Source organism: Microcaecilia unicolor, chromosome 8 (genome assembly GCF_901765095.1).
Source record: "Microcaecilia unicolor chromosome 8, aMicUni1.1, whole genome shotgun sequence".
NCBI lineage: Eukaryota > Metazoa > Chordata > Amphibia > Gymnophiona > Siphonopidae > Microcaecilia > Microcaecilia unicolor.
In genome coordinates this window covers 86,545,990-86,572,364 of record NC_044038.1, presented here as the reverse complement: position 1 = coordinate 86,572,364, position 26,375 = coordinate 86,545,990, and the positions used below count along the sequence as shown (strand labels likewise).

Genomic DNA, 26,375 nt, shown 5'->3' with positions numbered 1-26,375 from the left:
TCTCGAGACAGGAACATCTCGGAAAACTTTTCAACTTTGAAGCTGGACACTGCTCTAGTTCCTGAAGGTACTGCTTGCAGCCCAGGCTGCAGTTTCATTGCACTAGCAAACAGGCGGGAACTGCAAAATGGGAGAATGGGGAAAACTTTTAATCTGCTGTAGAAAGTACAGAGGCAGGGAAAATTCATTTCCTGGTTCTGTGACTGCACGAGTGAATTCACTTCTCCCAATGTTTGGGAATAACTGAGATTCACCAATATTTCTTTCCTTTGTAAAGAGAAGTGATTGATTAACTGTATAACTGAATGAAGGGTAGACCTTTTAAGTCTTTTCACATAATCACAGCTGTTCTTTGTAGATTACTAGATATGGTTCGTCTGTGTTTCTACTTCTTTTTTGTATATTTCATTCTGGATAGATCAGTGCTTGTTAATGATGCTAGACTTGTTGCATGAAAATAGAAGTTTTCATGTGTTGCCCAGTCACAGACACCAGCAGTGCAAGCTTCCTTCACCCACACTGTTCCAGCACAGGACAGCTACGGCACAGGTAGCAAAGCTTCACACTCCCTCCACACACATGACAATCTCTACATGCCATTAATATAAACCTGAATTGTGTAGTGGATTATCCTATCATAGTGCTAATTAGTGCATTTCTCATGGTGTCTTCTGCAGATTAGAATAATGAATTATTTTAACAGTGCATAATAATCTTTTCTATAAAGATCCCTAAAATATTATGTACGTTATTCCAATATTTCCTACTATTTCAATTGTCCTGTTCCATCAGAAATATTTCATTACAGCACTGTGTGTTGCTTTCCATTTTCCAGGAATTGTTTGTGATAGGGTCTCTATGCTTACCTGCAGACTGGGGTGACTGGAAGTGCTTTCTCAGGGTGCAAAAACATTACCGAATAGTACTGTTGGTGCATTGGCAACTGAGGTGCCAGTAAGTTGCACAATGTTTGCATGCTTGACATGGAACAATGAACTGTTTTCTAACACTTTTAAGTAACTTGTATATGACCTGGGCATCAGATGAACAACAGCTAGATCCAGATATGGCAGGAGGTACTATATTATTCTCCGAATGACTTCAAACAACACTTGTTTGGCATATCACCCGGTGACCAACTATACTGCTGCACACATCACCTGAATTTTACCATACTCAATGCTGCTAATAAAATACTATCATCACATTACTTATCCTCCACATCACCCCCAGCAGTCACATTTTACTAATTTGATATTCTCCCTTGGCATATAATGATCCTTTGTCTCCATTAGAGGTTAAATAGATATTGATTGGGTATCTCAGAAAATAAAGAAAATTTGTTGTTTTTGGTTGTCTGTCTTGATTAGACTGTAACTCCAAGGATCAGGGCTGTATCTTACATATCTGCAATAATAATAATAATAATAATAATAATAACAGCTGTAGGGATGGTAGTGAAACTAATGTCCCTCACCTCCCACTGTGAGACCTTATCTATGACATTTGAATTCCTTATGCTTCAGCTTAAATTGTAAGCTTTCAGCAAGAAGGGCATTGTTGCCAGGTGAATTATCTCATGCAGGATTGTGTACAAAGAAGACTCATGTCACATCGAATCATTTACAAAATCTTATTACATGTTTTCAAGACTTTATCGTCACTTGAGCTACTTCATCTTTCCAAGCTACTCATTCCCTACTGTCCTTCCTTCAGCTCAACAAAACCAACTTGTTCTTCCTATCACATCGTCATTCATGAACATATTAGGGAAGCTACATTTTCACTACAAGGCCCTCAATTATGGCATGCTCTTTCAAGTTCACTTAGATTGCAGCCTTCTATGGCAAAGTTTAAAGCCGATCTAAAAACTCATTTATTCATAGATGCATATCAATAAAAAAATATTCTACACATGCAATCCTGACTGGCCTGCAATGTAGAATTTTTCCTTTCTGTCTTCTCCTACCCTCTCTCCTATCAACGATTGTAGTATTATCCCTCTTTTTCTACCGTATCACGTCCTGACATGTCTCAAAAAATTTCCTATCTATCGTTTCCCCCCATTATTTTAGATTGTAAACCACTTTGATGGTTTTCAGAAGACGGGATAGAAAATTTAAATAAACTTGAAACTTGTATGATATCTGTAGTTTTCATACTAGTTGAAAAACTCATCATTAAATGGTAGGAAAACTAAATGACTTCTATTCATTCTCCTCCCCTACCCCTACATTCACACAGCAGATAAAGACTGAGTGGTCCATCCAGTCTGCCCAACTAGGCAACCAGAACTATGGCACCCCGACATAATAGCTCTGACAAAATAGCCCCGATAAAACAGCCTTGTAACAAAATAGCCCTTGACAAATCAGCCCCTAACAAAATAGCCCATGATAAAATGTTCCAGCACAAAATAGCCCTAGACAAAATGGCCCCTCCCACAAACTAACCCTTGACAAAATAGCCCCTAGACAAAGTAGCCCCCTTAACAAATAGCCCCCTAGAAAAAAAAATAGCACATCACAAAAAAGATGATAAACTACAAGTGAAATCTTCACTGATAAAGGCTCCTACCAGCATTGCATTGTATAAAGCATATATAAATAAACAAAATTCTATAGCTACCAACTGGTATTCATGATCAGTTCTGCTGTTTAAGGAAACTATTCTTCCATTAAGATACTAATTAAAAAAAAACAATATTGTCATCATTTTCATAGTCTTACCAACCTTATCCTGTTTGGCAAGGTAAGATTATTAGGAAAAAAATGTATTTATTTTGGGGTTTGTTGGGATTCAATTATTATGATTGAGTTATAATACAATTGTTTTAAATTGTTTGTTTATTATTATAGTACTGCTTTTAACTTCTGATTGGATAGGTTCACATATTGGGGTGTACATAGATGTGTATTTATTAGTGCACATTCATTTTTTTAATGCTCCTTAAATGTAGTGTACACCAAATCAATTTAACGTGTGTTAACCTACAAATTAGCATCTATGAATTTTTTTTAAGCTTACCAATTGCCTTGATCTGTAGAGCCAAAGTGATGTACAAACACACCAGGAATACACAATTGATCCCAACAAATGTGAGGGGAAATCAGTAGCGAGGAAATTGAGGAAAGAACCAAATTTTAACATTATACATTGCATATTACTGTATTAATCAAAGATGATATCATGAGAAATGCAGTTCTGATATTTAATTACACTAGTGAAAATGTAAGCCTTATTGTTCACATAAGCAACCACAATGCTTAGATCACTTTCTAAGATTTTATTTCCTTAGACAACTGTGGCTACAGACAATGAGCTTGTTGGTATTGTAGGTAATAGTAATAAAACTAGTATTAGTTAAGAGTTCAAACACAATCTGTTTATCTTAACAAAGGCATTTATCACTTTGTATTCATTCATACCATGTATTTGTTCAGACCGTAATCGTCTAACGCCGTTAACGGTTATATGTAAGCCACATTGAACCTGCAAAGGGTGGGAAAATGTAGCAAATAATAATAATAAATATACTGTGTTGGAACTCAACATAAAACTAGTTTTATCATTATTACCTGTAAAATTAGTATGAAAAACTTTAGCTCAAAGCAAAGACTTCAACAGACTTCCTGTATTCAAGGAAAATTGATCAGCAGCCAAACCCAGAACTCTCTACTGCTACTTCCTGTTACTGCACAGGCGGGACGTGGACAAGACAAGCCAGGCACAAGACTTCCAGGGTCAGCTGGTGATCACTTCTCCTTGGATATGGGGATCCTCTACAAGTAAATTTGGGCAGATCCTCTTGCAGTGTACCGCAAGATAAGTTTCCCCCTGTCTAGTGCTATTCGGGTTACTTTGTCAGAGGCCATATTCTGGGCAGCCTGATTGGGCCCTTTTGTCAAGGGGCTAATTTGTCAGGGTCTATATTGTGGGCAGGCCATTTTGACAGTTGCTGTTATGTCGAGGGCTATTATGTCGGGAGCTTTTTTGTTTGGCTCTATTTTGTGTGGGGGCTTTTTATCAGAGCCATTTTGTCAGGGCTTTTTTGACGGGGTACCCAGAACTACACCTGCCACTCCATACAGGTTACAATCCTTAATGTTTGAACACTGGCATCACAATCAGAGCAATCGGCAATTTCTCACCATGCCTGTCACATGGACAGTTATATATTATTCAATCTTGTAGCACAATACCACAACATCATGCCAATAGTTCAGGGTAATTTTATTACTATGGCTGTAGCATAGTCACATTCATTATCAATACATGATTAAACCAACAATCCAACCATATTGCTAATTAACAACATTTTACTCTCTCACAGAAATACACAGCACTTGCATTAATGTGATGTAAAAGATGCATACTTGATCCTTATCTATTTTTGCCATTGTTAGGACAAGGAGTGTAGAAGTCTACACCACACTGGCCTTACATCCCAACCACTGGAGTTGCCATTGAAGCCTACTCCAGCCCATTCTGATCTGTCTTCGCTATTATCAGGACACAGACAGTAGAAGTCTGCCCAGTACTGGTCTTACTTCCCAACTATTGGAGTAGCTGTCTAATGATGACTCCTGCTCATCATAACACATCAATAGCCATGAGATCATTTGAGTTTTGTTTTCATTACATGCTCTTTCTATATTGGGATCTTCTGTGTTTAATTTTGTCATTGCTTTTGTCTCCACCAACAAAACAGGGAGGTTATCCTAAGCATCCACCACTCTCTCAGTGAAAAAGTGTTTTCTGATGACTATCCACCTTATAATTGAAAGAGAAAAACGCCTAGATTTCGATCCACATCAGCAGATAGACGTTTATCTCACAAAAACGAATAAATCGGTATAATGGAAAGCCGATTTTGGACGTTTTCAACTGCACTCCATCGCGGAAGCGTACAAAGTTGACGGGGGCGTATCGGAGGCGTGGCGAAGGTGGAACTGGGGCGTGGTTATCGGCCAAGGAGAGATGGGCGCCTTTCGCTGATAATGGAAAAAAAGTATGCGTTTGTAGCTAGAATTTAGGGCACTTTTCCTGGACCCTGTTTTTTCACGAATAAGGCCCCAAAAAGTGCCCTAAATGACCAGATTACCCCCAGAGGGAATCGGGGATGACCTCCCCTGACTCCCCCAGTGGTCACTAACCCCCTCCCACCACAAAAAATGATGTTTCACAACTTTTTATTTTCACCCTCAAATGTCATACCCACCTCCCTGGCAGCAGTATGCAGGTCCCTGGAGCAGTTGTTAGGGGGTGCAGTGGACTTCAGGCAGGTGGACCCAGGCACATCCCCCCCTACCTGTTACAATTGTGCTGCTTAATGCTTAGTCGTCCAACCCCCCCAAACCCACTGTACCCACATGTAGGTGCCCCCCTTCATCCCTTAGGGCTATAGTAATGGTGTAGACTTGTGGGCAGTAGGTTTTGAGGGGGATTTGGGGGGCTCAACACACAAGGGAAGGGTGCTATACACCTGGGAGCTCTTTTACCTTTTTTTTTGTTTTTGTAAAAGTGCCCCCTAGGGTGCCCGGTTGGTGTCCTGGCATGTGAGGGGGCCAGTGCACTACGAATCCTGGCCCCTCCCACGAACAAATGCCTTGGATTTATTCATTTTTGAGCTGGGCGCTTTCATTTTCCATTATCACTGAAAAACAAAAATGCCCAGCTCACAAATTGTCGAATAAAACATGGACGTCTATTTTTTTCGAAAATACAGTTCGGTCAGCCCCTTCACGGACCCGTTCTCGGAGATAAACGCCCATGGAGATAGACGTTTTCGTTCAATTATGCCCCTCCACGTCTGCCACCCTGCAACCTGAATTCACATCCTCTAGTTCCAACACGTCCCTATCTCTGGAAAGATTTTTCTTCGTATTTTAATGCCTTTCAAGTATTTAAACATCTGTAGCTCCTCTATCCCTCCTTTCCTCTATGGTATACATATTCAGGTATTCAAGTCGCTTGTCATACATCTTTTGGTACAAACCCCTATTCCGTTTTTGTTGCCTTTTTCTGAACCATTTGAAGTCTTTTATGTCCTTAGTGATATGGCCTCCAAAACTGAACACAATATTCCAAGTGGGGTCTCACCAACAACTTATACATGGGCATTAATACCTCCTTTCTTCTCCTGTTTTGCCTAGCCAGTGGTGGCCCTACTATTAGGCCAACTGAGGCGGAGGCCTCAAGTAGCACTTTTCTGATGCAGCAACGCCCCCCACCCTTCCTTCCCCAACCCTTCCCCAAATTTACCTTTTATTTTCTTGTTTTCAAAAGCTGGCGGCAGCAATTCCCACAGGCTGCCCTACCACCGGTCCAGGCCCCTTCTCTCTACTGCGGCCTGCCTCTCTGACATAAAACTTCCTGTTTCCTTGGAGGCAGGCCGCAGTAGAGAAGGGTTCAAGACCAACAGCAGGGCAGCCTCTGGGAATTGCTGCTGCCAACTTTTGAAAAACAAGATAATAAAAGGTAAATTCAGGGAAGAGGGTTGGGGAAGGAAGGGGGAGATGTCTGACTGTGGCAGGGTGGAAAAGGTGGTGGTGGAGGAGCTGGGATGGCAGCTCATTGCTCGCCTCAGACAACAGATTGTATTGGGCCACCCCTGAGCTTAGCATCCTTCTGGCTGTGGACACCGCTTTGTCAAATTGTTTTGTTTCCTTGAGATCATCAGACACCATCATCCCAAGGTCCCTCTTGGTCCATGCATATTAGCCTCTCGTCTCTAGCACATACACCTCCTTTGGATTTCTACTCCCCAAGTGCATCACTTCTTTGCATTAAATTTTGACTGCTAAACATTAGACCATAATTCTAATTTTTGTAGATCATTTCTTATGTTGGTTACTCCCTTCAGGGTGTCCACTCTGTTTCAAATCTTCAAGTCATCCACAAAAAGTCAAATTTTTCCATGTAACCTTTGGCAATATCACTTACAACTATAGTAAATAGAATTGGCCACAGTATTGATTCCTGAGGTACTCCACTACTCACTTTTCTTTCCTCTGAATGAATTCCATTTACCACCAACCACTGTCTTCTGTCAACCAATTTCTAATCCATTTCACCACTCTGGAGCCTAACTTCAGCCTGCTCAGTTTATTTATGAGCTTTCTATGAGGAACCATGTCAAAGGCTTTGCTGAAATCCAAGTAGACTACATCTAGCACTGCATCTCAAAAAAGATAGAGTGGAGTTAAAAAAGGTAGAGAGAAGGGTGACAAAAACGATAAAGGGGATCGGACGACTTCCCTATGAAGAAAGGCTAAAGCAGTTAGGGCTCTTCAGCTTGGAGAAAAGACAGCTGAGGGGAGATATAATAGAGGTCTATAAAGTACTGAGTGGAGTGGAATGGGTGGATGTGAATCACTTCTTTACTCTTTCCAAAAATACTAGGACTAGGGGGCACGCAATGAAGCTATAAAGTAGTAAATTTAAAACAAATTGGAGAAAATATTTCTTCCCTCAACGTGTAATTAAACTCTGGAATTCATTGCCAGAGAATGTAGTAAAAGCAGTTAGCTTAGTGGGGTTTAAAAAAGGTTTGGATAACTTCCTAAAAGAAAAGTCCATAAGCTATTATTAAGATGGACTTGGGGAAAATCCACTGCTTATTTCTAAAATATAACAAAATGTTTAAACACACATGAATACAAGTGTATTGCTTCTTCAGCTTATTGAGAGTGGAGTAGTCTCATATGTAACACACGATAAAGATTATTTGATTTTTCACCCAATGACTGGGTGTATTATCTGTGTGTATTGTCTAATCATTGACTGAACCTCCACCACCCTTTGCTAATCTTATATATAAAGATATATTTCTGTTTGTCAATATGCTAACATCTAATTTTATGTAGCACTTAGCTTGAACAAGTTGGTGCTCTTAAAACCCCGACAGGTCCCCGTTTCGTGGTTACTTTCTCAAGGGGGAGTCACCAGTTCTAAAACCAAAAACAAGATGCAGCACAAAGTTACTTACAAAATAGTTCTAAAGGCATATTAGTTGTATAATTACTTGTATTCTAAATAAAATTGCTGTTAGCTTACCAAGTAACAGTCTCAAGTGCAACTGCAGCATTACTCTGTCTCTCTCAAAAATGGCCACTGCGTCTTTTTGTTAGTGCTCAGCCATGCCAGCTGGTTGTGAAGCTAGCTTCAAAATAAAAGTCCTTAACACAGTCTTCAAACTAAATAAAAGCCCTGTCTAAGACTAGTATAGAAAACTGCCACTGTTGATATTCATCTTGTATATCTCGAGCCAGCACTCCTTGATTAACCATTTGTTTGTGGCAAAAGTTTTAACATATCAAAAGATTTTTCTATATATTAGGAAAAGGAGAAAATTGAAAAACATTGAAAAAAATATGTTGAACTTGGTGCCTATTAATCACTCTAGAACTGATATGGAAATATTCCAATACCAGTGTACGTGTTTGTTATAAACCATACAACCAGAGACAAGGACTGAATAGCTCACTTCTTATATCAAAAGGGGAATATTGTGTTAGAAAAAACAACTCCACTGTGTGTAAGTGTTCAAACCCCTTGGTTCTATAGTATCCAGTGTAAAAATCCAAAAGGTTTCACGCTGTAAAATTTTTCTGTTTAAATCACCTCCTCTAGTGGAGGGAATCACTTGTTCAATCACCATGCATTTAAGATCTTCGATGGTATGATTTTGCGATGTCCAATGTTGTACCATAGGTGCTCCAAAATTTTGTGCAGTAATTCGTGAACGGTGTTCAATCAGTCTCTCATGTAGTGACCTCATTGATTTCCCAATATAATATTTGTCACATGGACATTTAATGTAGTAAATAATGCCCGTGGATCGGCATGTAGTTCTGCACTTTAATTTATAACTCCTGCCGTTGCAGACGAAATCTGTCCCTTCAATGGTTGTGGGGCATGTTTTGCAACGAGGTTTCATGCATTTAAAGTGGCCAAAGTTGCCTACGTTGTCAATGGGAACCATAGGTAAAACCGCTGGACTTAAAATTTCTTTCAGATTTTTGGAACGTGAAAATGCCATCCTGATGTTATGATTTGTGAACACTGGATGTGCTTTAATGATGTCCCAATGGCGGCAAATAATAGCAGCAGTAGCCTCTCCACCCGGAGTGTATCTTGTCACAAAAGTCATGATCTGTCCATCATGTTGTGTCCGTGGTGGAGATTGAAGCAATAATTCTCTGTTGTTGTACTTGGCTCTGGTGTAGGCTCTCTTGATGGTTTTGTGTGGATAATTTCTCTGCAACAACTTAGAACCAAAAGATTCAGAATGTGCTTTGTAATCGGCATCTGTAGTACAAATACGCTTAAAGCGGAGAAACTGAGAAAATGGAAGACTTCGTTTTAATGCTTTGGGATGGCAACTGCTGTATTCTAAAAAAGTATTCCGGTCAGTGCTTTTAACAAATACGTTGGTAACAAATTGCTTCTCTGCAAGAAGAATCTCAACATCAAGAAAATGTATCTTGGATTCTGACCACGTTAAGGTAAATTGGATTCTGGCATGACATTGATTCAGCCAACTATGAAATGACTGTAATTGTTCGATACTACCATACCACACAATGAATATATCGTCGATGTAACATTTCCATGTCCCTAGCATGTCATTGTAAGGAGATCTAGCTAACCATTTATCTTCAAACTGAGCCATAAAAAGATTGGCTAGAGTGGGAGCGAATGTCGCTCCCATAGCCACACCAGATTTTTGTTTATATAACCTCTTTGGAAAGCAGACTGTGGTGTGCCGCAGGGTTCCCCACTTTCGCCAACTCTCTTCAACATAAATTTGATTCCTTTGGCCACGGACCTTTCCAAACTTGGGCTCAACCCATTTATTTATGCAGATGACATCACTATCTTTATTCCTTTTAAAAAAGACCTAAGCAAAATTACCAATGAAATACGACTAGGATTACACACCATGCTTGACTGGGCTAAGCTCAATACTGAGAAAACTCATTGTCTAATTCTCTCCTCTCCCTATAACAAATTCACACCCCCAACATTAATCTCTCCTGAGCTTGTCTTGCCAATCTCGGAGTCCCTAAAAATATTAGGTGTCATTGTTGATAGAACTTTAACCCTGGAGCAACAAGCGAACTCTACAGCCAGGCAAATGTTCTTCTCTCTTTGGAAACTTAAACGTATACAACCTTATTTCCCTAGAGAAGTATTCCGCAATTTAGTTCAATCACTAGTCATAAGCCGCCTTGATTACTGCAATGGAATTTATGGGGGATGCATAGATATGCTCCTATAAAAACTACAAACTGCCCAGAACACTGCCAGGCTCATCTTTGGTAAATCGAGATTTGATAGTTCAAGGCCACTGCATGAGAAGCTGCACTGGCTTCCTGTGAAGGACCGAATGACTTTTAAAATTTGCACTCTGGTGCACAAAATCATCTATGGTGAAGCCCCGGCTTATATGGACACCCTAATTAACCTGCCGCCTAGGAACTCTCACAAATCAGCTTGTTCGTACTTAAAGCTACGTTACCCAGTTTTCTGTGGCCTCACGTATAAGACCACCTATGCGTCCACCTTCTCCTACCTTAGCACTCAATTGTGGAATGGGCTGCCTCAATTGGTCAAACTTACTCCTGATCACCCGACCTTCAAGAAGCACCTCAAGACCTTCCTTTTTGGTAGAGCATACGCTCCAAACCCGCCTGGTGTTTCTTTCTTCTGAATTACAACTGTCGTAGCGGCATACTGATCACCGCTACGCTTTCCCCTTTTCTCACCTTGCTCTTTCCCTTTCTCTCTTACGATATTGATTGTTTGTTTGCAGAATTGTTGTATGTTTTTGTAGACTGTTGTACGCCACTTTGAGCCTGCCCATGGGTGGGAATATTGTGGGATATAAATGCTATAAATAAATAAATAGCACTGAAAATCGGGGGTTGGTATTTATATATATCAGGGGTCATTTTATAAGTAATTTCTGGGGTTATACAAACAGAAATCACCCCTTATAAAATTGCTTGTTGTATATTTGAGTAAAAGTATGCAAAATAGAAGTCAATATCACATGTACTTTAAGGGGTCGGAAAGAGGGTGTTCATGGGGATGGAACTTAAACAAATGAATCTTTGGCCCTGCCCATAAACTGATGCTATTTTGGGCCAAATACTGGTAGGTATGACCACAGTGGCCCACCCTATTCCACTGCCTATGCTGGGAAGGACTAGGCAACTAGATATACAACTAACCTCTTAGAGGAATGTTCCATCCTGAAGGAGAGAGAGAGGGAGAGAGAGGGAGAGAGAAGGAGAAGGGGAAGACAGTGAGAAAAGCAGAGAGACAGAGAAAAAACAAGTCAGACAGTGGAGAGGGACAAAGACACAGGGCAAGAGACTGAAAAAGCTAGCGAAAAAGAGAGACAGGAGAGAGGAATAGAGACAGAGAATGAGAGATGAGGGGGAAGGAGAGAGTGAGAGAAAGAAGGGGGAAGAGGGTAAGAAAAACATACACACACGTACACACAAAAAGCATGTCCCAGGAAGAGAAACAGAGTGAAATAGAGACAGACTGGAGAGCGGGATTCAGACAGAGAGCAAGATACCCAGAGAGAGAGAGAGAGAGAGAGAGACTAAAAGGGGAAGAGATGGTGAGAAAAAAAAAAGAGAAGAGGCAAGTTAGACAAAGAGAAACAGACCAAAACAGAGCAAAACAGAGACAGATAAAAGAAAGGAATAGAGACGGAGAGTGAGACCAAGAAAGAGAGAAAAAAGACGGAAAAGGGTGAGAAAAACGCACCACAGAGAGAGAAAGCAAGACAGAGGAAGAGAAACAGAGTGAAACAGAGACAGGTAGGAGAAAGGGATAGAGACAGAGGGAGAGCGAGAGACTGGATGGGAGGAGAAGACAGTGTTGGTCATCCTGAGACTGAGTTTATTATCCGACTCTACTGAATTTCACTTTCAAGTTTTCTCTGAGGGAATTGCAGCCTTTCAAATTTGATTTTTGTAAACTGGCCAAACTAATGCTTTCTTGGTCACTAAAATACACACTGTGCATCCAGTAGCCTGAAGAAAAATGTAACAATGAACTGTTGCATGCAGTTATCCTGTATAAAATCAAAGCAATGTGTAAATTAGCCTACAGCTGACCCTCTTAAAATATCTCTGATACCTAAATACTCCTTGCCCTCCTAATCCTTCCATAAGCTGTGTGGAGGAGTGGCCTAATGGTTAGAGCACTGATCTTGACATTCAGAGATACCTGGTTCAAATCCCACTGCTGCTCCTCTTCCTCCTTCTGATCTTGGGCAAGTCACTTAACCTTCCATTGCCTCGGGTACAAACTTAGATTGTCCTGAATATAACTCATCCTGAGTGACTACTGAAAAGGGTGTGAGCAAAATCCAAATAAACAATGAGGAATAAATGGCAAAAGAGCTGAGAGTCAAAATCAAGACAACTTCAAAAAAGTTGAAACTGTGAGAAAGAAAAGGCTAAACTGAGAGTCCTGGGCAGGGGAGGACTGACAGTGATCTGGACCGGGTCATGGGCCCCTAACCACATATCAAGTGCAATTAATTTAGATGGAAACTAGGGAAGAGTGGGCCCTTGGGCAGTGCCTATTGTTCAGGGTGCTCACCTACTGCCAGGGAAGTCCTACAATAAAGATACAGAGAAAAGACAAATAGGGAGGCAACAGCAAGAGGAAAGAGGGAGAGAAACTTTCCAGTTGAAATAGGCTTCAAGAGGCTGGGGAGAGTCTCCAACACTGGTGAACAGGGTCTGTAGAAACCCCAAATGGAGAGACAGTGAGAAAGCATCTTGGAAGAGGGCACAGGACCAAGGAGGTGGTCAGGGAGCTGCCTTTATCAGGATCTTCTTTTATATGGATGTATTCTGTTCGGTGCCTATGGAAAAAGTTTGGATTTGACCCTCCCACTCCCCCCCCCCCCCCCCATAAGTGGCTACCCCGGAGGGTGTGGAAAACATGAAAAAAGATCTGAAGAAGCTAGAAGAATGGTCTAACGTTTGGCAATTAAAATTCAATGCGAAGAAATGCAAAGTGATGCACTTGGGGAGTAGAAATCCAAGGGAGACGTATGTGTTAGGCGGGGAGAGTCTGATAGGCACGGACGGGGAGAGGGATCTTGGGGTGATAGTATCTGAGGACCTGAAGGCGACGAAACAGTGCGACAAGGCGGTGGCAGTAGCTAGAAGATTGCTAGGCTGTATAGAGAGAGGAGTGACCAGCAGAAGAAAGGAGGTTTTAATGCCCCTGTATAAGACGTTGGTGAGGCCCCACCTGGAGTATTGTGTTCAGTTTTGGAGGCCGTATCTTGCGAAGGATGTTAAAAAAATGGAAGCGGTGCAAAGAAAAGCTACGAGGATGGTATGGGATTTACGTTCCAAGACGTATGAAGAGAGGCTTGCTGACCTGAACATGTACACCCTGGAGGAAAGGAGGAACAGGGGTGATATGATACAGACGTTCAAATATTTGAAAGGTATTAATCCGCAAACGAACCTTTTCCGGAGATGGGAAGGCAGTAGAACGAGAGGACATGAAATGAGATTGAAGGGGAGCAGACTCAGGAAAGATGTCAGGAAGTATTTTTTCACGGAGAGGGTGGTGGACGCTTGGAATGCCCTCCCGCGGGAGGTGGTGGAGATGAAAACGGTAACGGAGTTCAAACATGCGTGGGATATGCATAGAGGAATCCTGTGCAGAAGGAATGGATCCTCAGAAGCTTAGCTGAAATTGGGTGGCGGAGCAGTTAGGGGGAAGAGGGGGTGGTGGTTGGGAGGCGAGGATAGGGGAGGGCAGACTTATACAGTCTATACCAGAGCCGGTGATGGGAGGCGGGACTGGTGGTTGGGAGGCGAGAAATACTGCTGGGCAGACTTATATGGTCTGTGCCCTGAAAAGGACAGGTACAAATTCAAGGTAAGGTATACACATATGAGTTTGTCATGGGCAGACTGGATGGACCATGCAGGTCTTTATCTGCCGTCATCTACTATGTTACTATGTTACCTGTTGTTTGAATTTTCCATTAAAATGGAAAATAATGAACAGCCTGGTCAATTGTCACATTCATTGCAGAATGTGTGTGCAAAAACATTTGCTCTTGGTTGCACATATTTGAGGTCCCACTCAGCTCCAGAGTCCACATGCACTGTAAATACAATTTATATAAACAGACTGTCTATTTCTTAGACACACACTCACTTTAGCCCCTGTCCATCTGCCAACTGATCCAGCTGTCATGCTGCTGCCTTTTCCATTCACTTCTGGGAAAGCAACTGGGTGGGAATCATATAAATCACAGTAGATGAGGGCTCCAAGACAGAAGGCGCTTTTGTGTCAACATCCTCAGATGCAAATTAGTATAGAAGGAGGGTAGAGCCAAGGCTTGATTAACAAAGTATCCTAAAGTGACTCCAGGAAATCAGAGGACGCTGGTTCTGTGTGGATATTTGTGCTAAGGGAGAGGGAGGGGGAGGCTAAGAGCAAGGAAGTTAAGTAACTCATTAAGGGGAACAAAACAGTGGGAATGATGGTATTTTAGCATGAGCGTGCATGAGAGATTAATCAAAATTTCTAACAAGATATACAGCATTGTTATGTAAGAACAGGGAAGTGTGAAATCTACTATTCTATTCTATAGCAGACACAATGGAAAATGTGCTGATTGTAGCTACAATAATAATCCATTACTCTATTGTACAGCACAGACACGATGGGAAACACCACTGATTAGTACTGTGATGCAGTACTCCACTCTTTGAGGCAGATGCACTAAAGCTAAATGAGCCTTTAATGACTCTCCAACGAGGAAAATTTGATCCGTTGCATGCATCAAAGGGCTTTTACCGAGGAAGCCAGCAGCTAACGAAAACGGAATGGAGATGAGCAATTAGTGTGAAAACCCCATTGAAACGACATGCACTAACCTTTTCCGATTGCCTTTACGCAGGAAAAAGGCAGGAAATCTAACGAGAGGTCTGGACCTCTCGTTAGGACAGCTCTGTGCCAGGAAAAATCATTAAGTGAAAAAATAAACAAACTTTGAGCCAATCCCAGCGCATTAGCAGAGCTAAAAGCGCTGTGATTGGTCCAAAGGACGTCAGAAAACACATAAAAAAATAAAAATAAAAAAAGGATCGGGAGGGGGCAAGGGCGCTCATCAGGAGCGTCCTGTACGGACGGCCTTGCCCCCCCCCCCCGCTGCTCCCCACTTTCCGCCGCTCCCCCCACCCCGAAAAAGCAAAATTCTAGCAGCCCCTGCCCCCCTCCCTTCCTCACTACTCTGTCTCACCTCAGCTCCACCTCCCGACATCCTCCGCCCTGTGCCCCGCCCCCTTTTGGGGTCGTCGCCGCCATTCCCCTCCTCCATCGGGCCCCCCTCCCTCTTACCGGGCCCGTAGGTTACCGACGTCAGACAGGGGCGGGCCCAGGAGGAGAGAGACGCGCGACAGAAGCTGGGCGAAGGCAGGCATCAGCTTTCTTGTTGCCCGTGCAGCGCCTTCGGACAGAGGAGAGAGGCGCTGCACGGGCCCGGTAAGAGGGAGGGGGGCCCGATGGAGGAGGGGAATGGCGGCGACGACCCCAAAAGGGGGCGGGGCACAGGGCGGAGGATGTTGGGAGGCGGAGCTGAGGTGAGACAGAGTAGTGAGGAAGGGAGGGGGGCAGGGGTTGCTAGAATTTTGCTTTTTCGGGGTGGGGGGAGCGGCGGAAAGTGGGGAGCAGCAGGGGGGGGGGCAAGGCCGTCCGTACAGGACGCTCCTGATGAGCGCCCTTGCCCCCTCCCGACCCTTTTTTTTTTATTTTTGTTTTGATTTGGGAGCCATGTGCTTGTGATTTGACTGTGTTTTGACTGTTTGTGGCATGCGCAGAGCAGCTAACATAACACTTGGCTGCTCTGCGCATGATTTGGGGGCCGATTAACGATGTGTATTGTGATTCTTTGATACATTGTACGTTTCAATACCGATCTCAGCATGTGTGACTTTTTTTTTTGGTGCATTTTTCGTTATTTTAAAATCGTTAGGGACTTTAACGATTTAGATTTTTTTACGTTTGGTTGCTGCATCTGCCTCTTTGTCTCTATAACACAGTTATCTTCCATGTGAAGTAGGTGGAGCTTAGCTCCTCCATCTCCTATGACTCTGCGCAGGGCTCTTCCAACTTCCATGATTCCCTTACCATGGAATTCCCTATTACACATGGAATTACAAAGAGAGTGGTGGTAGAAGCTACTACTACTACTATTTAGCATTTCTATAGCGCTACAAGCTGCAATCCATTTGTCTCTCCCTTCCTCGCCTCTGGCTTGATGCTAGGGAGAGAACAGAGGCATCATGGAATCTCAGGCCACATCCTCCTCCTCCTGCACTTCTACTTCCTATGTCCAGAGTGTGGTGGTTAGAGACACATGGGATGTTATAGGGTTGTGCAGATCAAGCTGCCACACTGTCACCCTAGGCAATGCAGAGGGAAAGGCATTTGTGAGGCACTGAGGGTTATTCTGTAACATTGTACCAATAAAAAGATGGCCAAAGAGAGCCTGGTTGGTGCAAATTCTATACAGAAAAGTAGGCACCTACTTTCCATTTAGAATATTAGCATACTGTAACTGGGTATATGTGCATAAATGCACTTATCCGTGAGCACTTAGCCGGCCATAGAGCTGGTGCAAATGCTCCTGCCTAAGTGCCAATGGTACACGCATAACGCATAGCATTCTATAAGTTATGCATGTGAGACTTCTGCCCAGATTATGCCCATGTGCATGCCTACTTGTAAAATGTATGCTATGTAAGATATGACAATATTTACAGAATACCAACCAAACAGGCAAAAAGACACCCACTGTGTTGAGAATAACAGGAATCAAGAGTAGAGGTGGGCCAAAGAACCTCCAGCAGTCTGATCTAGAAAACACTATTTTATTGACAAGACACCAACAATTAAAAAGACCCAACAAGGGCTCATGTTTTAGCGGAGAGACGCCTGCTTCAGGGGTCACAAATGCTCTGTCAAAAGTGTGATTAGGTGAGAAATGAAGTCCAAATCCAGCATCAACAGTAAGCCTCGACTGGAAGAAAATAAAAAGCAACTGCTAACATCTAAGACCAGGACGCAATGTGCGTTTATTGTTTCCAGTGTTTTGCGACCTGGTCTTTGATGTTAGCAGTTGCTTTTTTTCTTCCAGTCGAGGCTTACTGCTGATGCTAGATTTGGACTTTATTCAATAACATTTTCTCACCCAATCAAACATTTCACAGTTCCTTGACCCACTCTACTCTGGTTCCTCTTCTTTATTTACAGAATAACACATACAATGTTGGCATTTAAGCATGTATGTGTACACATATGTTCACATAAACCATTATTCTAATCATTTAGACACATAATTGGTGTATAAACTTTAGCAGATACTTTATAGAATTACCCCCATACCGCTGAATTCTATATAGCATACCTAGCTTGCCATGCTGAAATCTAAGCATATTCTATAACAATGCACGTACTTAATTGGCTTAACAAGTTAATCAACTTTAATAACAGCACCTAACAAGCAATAATGAGTGCTAATCGGGAATCATTAGAATTTACTCACACAATTCACACCTAAATTCTAATGCATATAGTTCAAAAGAGGTATGGTCATAGTTGGGGAAATGGGAGTGTCATGGCGTTCCTAAATTTACACACATAGTTACAGAATATGACCCAGTGTGCGTAAATCTATACACTGGGATTTATGCCATGTTTTCATTTGTGTAAATGGAGGTATGTAGTTTTAGGTGCTGGGTAATTACTCTCTTACCTATCTATATGTTCCATCTTTTCCTATACCCTTCACCGTCAATTAAAATGTTCTATTACGTATTGTGTTGACATTGTAAGTAGTATACTATTCCGTACTTAATATTATTTGAATATTTTTACTGCTGTAATTGCCTATTGCTCATGTTTCATCTACTTTTACTGTACACTGCCTTGACTGAATTACTTCAAAAAGGCAGTATATAAATCCTAATAAATAAAATAAATAATACATTTAAAATGTATTGTACTGTTTTGGGATCTTGCCAGGTACTTGTAACCTGGATTGGCCACTGTTGGAAACAGGATGTGGGCTTGATGGACCTCTGTCTGTCCCAGTATGGCAATACTTATGTACTTATATACCGCACCTAAATCTAGGTACCGCTTATAGAATATGCTTAGCCGGAAATGTTTATCGCACGGATTTTTTAGGCACCTTATATAGAATCTGGCCTATAGTGTGCCTCCATTGTCTTCCTCCTAATACCAAGCCTAGAGTGAATGATGAATTTGCATGAAGAGAAGAAAGAGGTTTAAGGTGTGTAAGCGTACAGGGGGGAGCGAGTGCAAGGGGAAGGTTCAGGAGCCATTATAGGTAATATAGGAGGGAGCAAAAAGATTGAAGAGGTTGTGAATGTATGGGAGGGAATGAGGAGAACAGAAGAGGTTGGCTCCCTGATCTCATCTCATGGTTTCCACTATCATCTTTATGCTGACAATACCCAGCTTTATCTCTCCACACCAGACATCACTGCGGAAACCCAGGCCAAAGTATCGGCCTGCTTATCCGACATTGCTGCCTGGATGTCCAACCGCCACCTGAAACTGAACATGGCCAAGACTGAACTTATTGTTTTCCCACCCAAACCCACTTCTCCTCTCCCTTCACTCTCTATTTCAGTTGATAACACCCTCATCATCCCCATCTCATCTGCCCGCAACCTCGGCTTCATCTTCGACTCCTCCCTCTCCTTCTCTGCGCATATCCAGCAGATAGCCAAGACCTGTCGCTTCTTCCTCTACAACATTAGCAAAATTCACCCTTTCCTCTCAGAGCACACCACCCGAACTCTCATCCATTCTCTCATTACCTCTCTCCTTGACTACTGCAACCTACTCCTCACCGGCCTCCCACTTAGCCACCTATCCCCCCTTCAGTCCATCCAGAACTCTGCCGCACGTCTTATCTTCTGCCTTGACCGATACACTCATATCACCCCTCTCCTCAAGTCACTTCACTGGCTTCCGATCAGATACCGCATACAGTCCAAGCTTCTCCTACTAACCAACCTCGATCTGCAGCCCCTCCTTACCTCTCTACCCTCATCTCCCCTTACATCCCTACCCATAACCTCTGCTCTCAAGACAAATCCCTCCTTTCAGTACCCTTCTCCACCACCGCCAACTCTAGGCTCCGCCCTTTCTGCCTCGCCTCACCCCATGCTTGGAACAAACTCCCTGAGCCCATACGCCAGGCCCCCTCCCTACCCATCTTCAAATCATTGCTCAAAACCCACCTCTTCAATGTCGCTTTCGGCACCTAATCACAACACCTCTACTCAGGAAATCTAGACTACCCAACTTGACATTTCGTCCTTTAGATTGTAAGCTCTTCTGAGCAGGGACCGTCCTTAGTTATTAATTTGTACAGCGCTGCGTAACCCTAGTAGCGCTCTAGAAATGTTAAGTAGTAGTAGTAATAGTAAGAGGTTGTGAGATTGAGAAAATTGAGAGGGGTTGTAGGGTGGAGTGAGTGAGGGGATCAGAGAGAGTGTAGGGGGACTGAGTGAGTCACTGAGAAAAAGATCAGGCATCAGAGCCTTTCACATTTAGGCCTGTTATTCAGGCTTTGATTTTAGCCTGACTCAATTATTGCAATATACTTCAGGTTGACTGCATCCACCAAATACAATGGAGCAGCTCCATGTAAACTTTGAAAAGCCGTAGTGCCCAATTTGAAAAGAATCCAGGCTTCAACAGGAAGCCAGTGTAAATTTACCGTATAAGGAGATAAAGGATCATATCTACACAGAGAGAATATTAATTTAATTGCCATATTCTGTGCTAATTGCAGACAATGCAAAGAAGTCTTGGAACAACTGAAAAAAAACTAGCATTATCTGGTTAATTCCTTTGGAACATCCAGCCCTATATCCAGCCTCGGCCTTCGATACGGTCGACCACAACATCCTAATCCAAATACTCAACAAGATTGGCATAAGTGGGACAGTACTCAAATAGTTTGAGAGATTCCTGGCTAAAATACCTTACAAGTCAAAATGAACAATGAACTATCCTCCACTTGGATAGCACAATCAGGAGTCCCACAGGGATCCTCCATCTCCCCAATACTATTCAACATCATGATGACCCTACTAGCCAAAAAACATGACAACCAAGACCTCAACCCATTCATCTACACAGACAATGTGACTATCTATATCCCATTCAAAAGTGTCATCAAAGACAGGAAATCAGAAGAGGCCTAAACACACTATAAAACTGGGCCACCACATTCAAGCTCAAATTCAACCGAGACAAGACCCTATTCCTAGAAGTAACATTACCCCACAAACAAACCACCATCACCAATATAAGCATAGACGGGATCATATACCCTCTAGCAAACAACCTAAAATTCCTGGGAGTGATTATCGATCAAAAATGAACTTTTGAGCCCCAGGTCACAAAGGCAGTAACAAACACATTCCACACAATGTGGAAACTAAGAAGAATTAGAAACAACTTCCACACAAAAGTATTCTGACTCATTGTACAATCCTTAGTTCTCCCACACTTAGACTATTGTAATGCAATCTACTCAGGTTACAAAAAGCAAATCATAAACAGACTCCAAATTGCCCAAAATACAGCAGCCAGACTCATTTTCAGGAAAACACGATACGAAAGGGCTACCCCTCTACTACAAGCACTCTACTGGCTCCCAATCAAAGCCCACATATCCTTTAAACTCTGTACCATGGTCTAGCTCATAATCCATGGTGAAGCGCCCGCATACCTCTCAGACATGATAGTCCTACCTCTTAAGAACACCCTGAAGGAGGCAAGGAACTATGACCCCTATGTCACAAACTAATCTACAAGTCTGTCCACTCAGCGAATTTCCCCTACCAAAGCACCAAGCTGTAGAATGCCCTCCCCAAGTCACTAACGGGCTCATTTTCGAAAGAGGACACCCATCATTTGACATAAATCGAAAGATGGAAGTCTTTCTCCCAGAGTTGTCCAAATCGGTATAATCGAAAGTCGATTTTGGATACCCCCAACTGCTTTCAATTGCAAGGACAGCCAAAGTTCAAGGGGGCATGCCAGAGGCATAGCGAAGGCGGGACTTGGGCATGCTTAACACTTGGACGTTCTTGACCCATAATCGAAAGAAACAAGGACGTCCCTGATGAAAACTTGGACAACTTTACCTGGTTGTGTTTTTCTTACGACCAAGGCACAAAAAGGTGCCTGAAATGACCAGATGACCACCGGAGAGAATCGAGAATGACCTCCCCTACTCCCCCAGTGGTCACTAACTCCCTCCCACCCTCAAAAAATATCTTTAAAAATATTGATTGCCAGCCTCTATGCCAGCCTCAGATGTCATACTCAGGTCCATGACAGCAGCAGTATACAGGTCCCGGGAGCAGTTTTAGTGGGTGCAGTGCACTTCAGACAGGCGGACCCAGGCCCATACCCCCCCCTACCTGTTACGTTTGTGGAGGAAACAGCGAGCCCTCCAAAACCCACCACAAACCCACTGTACCCACATCTAGGTGGCCCCTTCACCCATTACGGGTTATGGTAGTGGTGTACAGTTGTGGGTAGTGGGTTTGTGGGGGGGGGCTCAGCACACAAGGTAAGGGAGCTATATACCTGGGAGCAATTTATGAAGTCCACTGCAGTGCCCCCTAGGGTGCCCGGTTGGTGTACTGGCATGTCAGGGGGACCAGTGCATTACAAATGCTGGCTCCTCCCATGACCAAATGGCTCACATTTGGTCACTTCTGAGATGAATGTCCTTGGTTTCCATTATCGCCGAAAATCAGAAACGACCAAGTCTAGGGACGACCAAATTTAAGGATTTGGACATCCCTGATGGTATTTTCGAAACAAAAGATGGACGTCCATCTTGTTTTGAAAATACGAGTTTCCCCGCCCCTGGATCAGGACGTTTTGCGAGGACATCCATATCAAAACATGGACATCCCTTTCGAAAATGCCCCTCTTTAGTCCTTAACACTCCACACCAACTTTCGGAAACACCTCAAGACCTACCTGCTCAAGAAGTTCCTACCTACATAAAACAAAAACGAACAGGCTAACTGACCCCCTACCTCTCCCCAGGTCAACTACCTCCAATCCCAACATGTTTGGAAAATGTGGAATATAAATACTGCTATAAATAAATAAATTAAATAATATACCTGAGCACCTAATTTTATATGTAATGTACCATGCCAATGTTAGAAGCACCTACTTGAGTGTGTAAAATGCTGCTCTACATGCTCCAATCTCTTGTAATATTACCAGGGATATTCAGTTTATTAGTCTGCCTTAAAATATTTAGTACATATAAAATCAATTTAAGGGGCCCTTTTACAAACCAGTGGTAAACACTAACACTTGCATACCTCAGCAAAAATTGGCATACTGTAGGACATGCTGAGGCATCCCATGGTAATTTCAGATAATTTTTTTTTGCAGTGGGTGTGTGTCTGGGCACAGAGAGTGGGCTACATTGCCACATGCTAAGGGGCCATTTTACTAATCTGTGGCAAAACGTTGCCTGTGCTAATTTTGGCGTGTGAAATTAGCGCACATTGGGCTATTTTTTACCTCGGCGAGAAAAAGACCTTTTTTTAAATTGGACAGTCAATGGCCATGAGCTAATATTAAAATCAGAGTGCAGCTGTTTACTGCCTAAGCTCTTACTGCCACCTATTTAGAAGGTGGTAAGGGCTCACGCACTACTCGTGTGGTAATCAGGCAGCCTGCGGCAATGTGGCCGCACTGCCAATTACCGCCATAAATGCCCCCATGATAGAAAAAAAAAAATATTTTCTACTGCAGAAAATTGCGCATGCCAACTTCGGAAGTACCACTGGGCGCCCACTCTACCCCAGCGGTAGGGTCAATTTGGCGCATGGTAGCCCTACTGCAGCTTAGTAAAAGGGCCCCTAACTGATTAGTGTATGCTTAGCATGTGAGTCCTTAACATCTACATATGGGGTAATGGTAAGGGCACACATGCTGATCTGTTTTAATGGTGACACTCTAATGGCAAATTTAGCACTGGCCATTAATACAAAAATAGGAAATTTGGCCATTTGCTGCCAGATTCTATATAGTGTGCCTAAAGATCTGCGCCGAAATACAGGCGTACTCTACAACAACGTGCGTAACTTAATTGGCTTAACAAACTAATTAGTGTTCATAACAGCACTTAACAAGCAATAATGAGCACTAATTGGAAATGATTAGAATTTACACACACAAATCGCTAAGCACATTCTGTAATAAACTGTGCCTAAATTCTAATGCATGCAGTTCAAAAGGGCATGCATGGCTCACCAGCTCTGAACATCGTGCAGAAGCAAACATGGATGCTAGTACGACGCTATTGGCCTCTAGCACCCGCGTTTGCTTCTGATCATCAGGTCATCTGTATGTGCACATCTGTGTGCATATGAATGTGTATATGTAGAATTTTCAGGGGCATCCCAGGATGCAAAAGGAAAAAACACATTTTGAAAGCTTTTTTTTTCCTTTTTTTTAACTTTCTGTAATACAAGTGTTAGCCCTCCAGTTTGAGCCATGTTTTAGTGGGTAATTGACAAATGTATTTGTGTTTTAAAATCAAGCAAAGTGACTATAATGAAAAGTGGTGCACCTTTCATTCCACCAAAATAAAGTAGGGGGAAGGGAAAGGGGACTGTACAATGGAACCTACTGTATATTGAGAGTAATTTTCAGAGCTACTGAAATGGTGAATTTTGGATTGGCCATCTGTAAACTGCCCTCCCCAATATGTGTGTGTAGCAGCAGAGAGAAGACACTGCAGGGAGTTGTTTAGGTTTCGGAGGGAAACTGACCTGTGTAGAATTAATTTTCAAAACCCTGGGCATGATGTCTTGAAATGCTTTATCACGTTATCACACACTGACACACATTAGTTCACATAATTTCTGCGGGTCCCATTTTAGGCAATGGAACCTATTTCTATTAAGGTGTGTTAACAGCATTAGATGTGTTATCATGATAGCACACTTTAGTAAATCTAGCCCTATGCTTGTTGTTTCCCATGCAAAATGGACCCACCGAGGAAGCAGGGACAAACATCTGCAGGTACTTGGTACTCATGTCAAGTTTCACAGTGCAAGTGCAAGCATGCTTTCTCTGTGAAGCTTCCTGACAAGTCTTCTAAATTAAAAATATGTGAAATATCTTCCAATGCAGATAGTTTGAAACCTGACCCCTTTAGAATCAAAGAGAGAAAGGAGACCTAGGAGTATGAGCAAAAGAGGAAGACATAGCCCAAAACAAGCAAACTGAGAATCCATTGATCTGCCTGGTATTACTGCTATAAAGTGTCAAACTGGGTTAGACTGAAATTGTGCCAGTTCAGTTGTGTGTAAAAGCAATGGACTGCTCTAGCCTTTCTAATTCCTTTTGGCTAGGATTTAGATAATGTGATTTTGGAACCCTCTAACTCATACATCCTCTTTTGTTTATCTTTCCAGAAGATAGAATGACTTCTAGCATTCATAACAATGTGATCCTTTCCATTTATATTCTCACTTTCATGACTGGGATGCCGTCCAACCTCTTGGCCTTCTATGCCTTCTTCCTCAAGGTCCGCCGTAAAGCAACCCCTGTGGACATCCTCCTGCTCAACCTGACTATCTCAGACCTGGTGCTCTTAGCTTTCCTTCCGATGAAAATGATAGAGGCTGCATCTGGAATGCGGTGGACACTGCCCCAGTTTCTTTGCCCACTGACCGGTTTCTGCTACTACAGCAGCATTTACATCAGCACCTTTTTCCTCACAGCTGTCAGTGTGGAACGCTACCTGGGTGTGGCCTACCCCATAAAGTATAAGATGAACCGGAAGCCAGAATATGCCCTCATAGCAAGCTTCTTCTTCTGGTTCATATCTTGTGCCCACTGCAGCATAGTCTACATTGTTCAGTATATAGTACCCACCAATGCCACCAATGCCACCAATACCTCACAGTGCTATGATGTCTTCACTGAAGAACAGTTAAGGATCCTACTCCCCTTCAGACTGGAGATGTGCCTTCTTCTCTTTGTAGTCCCTTTCATCATCACCCTCTTCTGCTACATCAACTTTGTGAAGATCTTGACATGTCTGCCCAACATCCAGGCCCAGAGGAAGCAGAGGGCCATTGGACTGGCTGTGGTTACTCTCTGCAATTTCATTATCTGCTTCTTCCCCTACAATATGTCGCATGTAGTAGGGTTCATACAGCACAAGAGCCCCGACTGGAGGGTCTACGCATTGCTGCTCAGTACTTTCAATGCCACATTGGATCCCATTATCTTTTACTTTACTTCTAATGCTGTCCGCAGAACTTTCATAGACTGCTTCTCCAGTGTTCTCAAGAAGCTATATAGAGTGGTGCCTTGCCACAGGGTCTGCCTATCACCCAATGACATGGAAAGGAAAAGGGAAGAGCAGTCTTCCACGTGATAGAAAGGGAATAAACTATAATGTATTCAACTACGTTGAAGATCTTGGGTTTTACCATCCAACGTGTTAGACACCCAGATGACGAAGAGCACTAAGAGAGTGGATTCAAGGTAATGGATAGCAAGATGTCCTCAGACCAAATTGACCATGTTGTGGCTGATTAGGTAGGGGTTGCTCCCAGGATCAGAGTGATGTCAAAGAATTCTGAGCATCACCAATGTTGTTTCTTTTTCATTTCAAAACTAAGCACTTGAATAATGGCATTGTACAAGGATGCAAATAATTTACTTATATAGGACACTGCTGGCTATTGGAGATTATGATTGTACTGTATATTTTTTAATTTAAAGAGTATTTAATTTCTATTTGGTTCTAAAATCAAAGGTAGTGAAGCACCCATCCTGTGTTTTGAGAGCTATCTTACACCAATAAGACATTTTCAGTATTCAGATTGGAGCACCCCTTGTGCTGGTGTCATAAACTGGGTGAGAAACTAGACCCAATTTCAGGTTCTAGTTTAGTGCACTGGAGCAGAGGGAGAAGGGATCCAGATATTGCTGAGATTATCTAGCCCTCACAGGGGCCAGAATTCATGAACAAAGTGCATTGTTCTCCCTCAGAGACTTGTAGCTGTATCTCAGCTTCTAGGCGAGATGCCTTACGGTATCTCTCAACAACAGCACTATTCCTGGGGAATGCATTCTTTGCTATGTTAAATAAACTGTTGAAATAAAATATGGCACATTTTATTTTCTCAGGTTTTGGAATGTGTTTTCTTGTAACTTCAGAAAAGTCCATGCATTAATTTGTTTATTCTTCCTTCTCT

General features: G+C 42.5%; 1 protein-coding gene across 1 annotated transcript; it reads left to right on the top strand.

Annotated features, from left to right (window-relative positions):
• Positions 1-26,218, top strand: LOC115476210 (free fatty acid receptor 2-like). The gene is made up of 2 exons (XM_030212455.1): positions 1-67; positions 24,579-26,218. The coding sequence occupies exon 2, from the start codon at positions 24,587-24,589 to the stop codon at positions 25,547-25,549; it is 963 nt and encodes a 320-aa protein (XP_030068315.1). The 5' UTR covers positions 1-67; positions 24,579-24,586; the 3' UTR covers positions 25,550-26,218.
• Positions 26,219-26,375: the final 157 nt, after the last annotated feature.

Coding starts and splice junctions, on each gene's coding strand:
- LOC115476210 (XM_030212455.1), top strand. CDS start 24,587: ATGACTTCTAGCATTCATAACAATGTGATCCTTTCCATTTATATTCTC.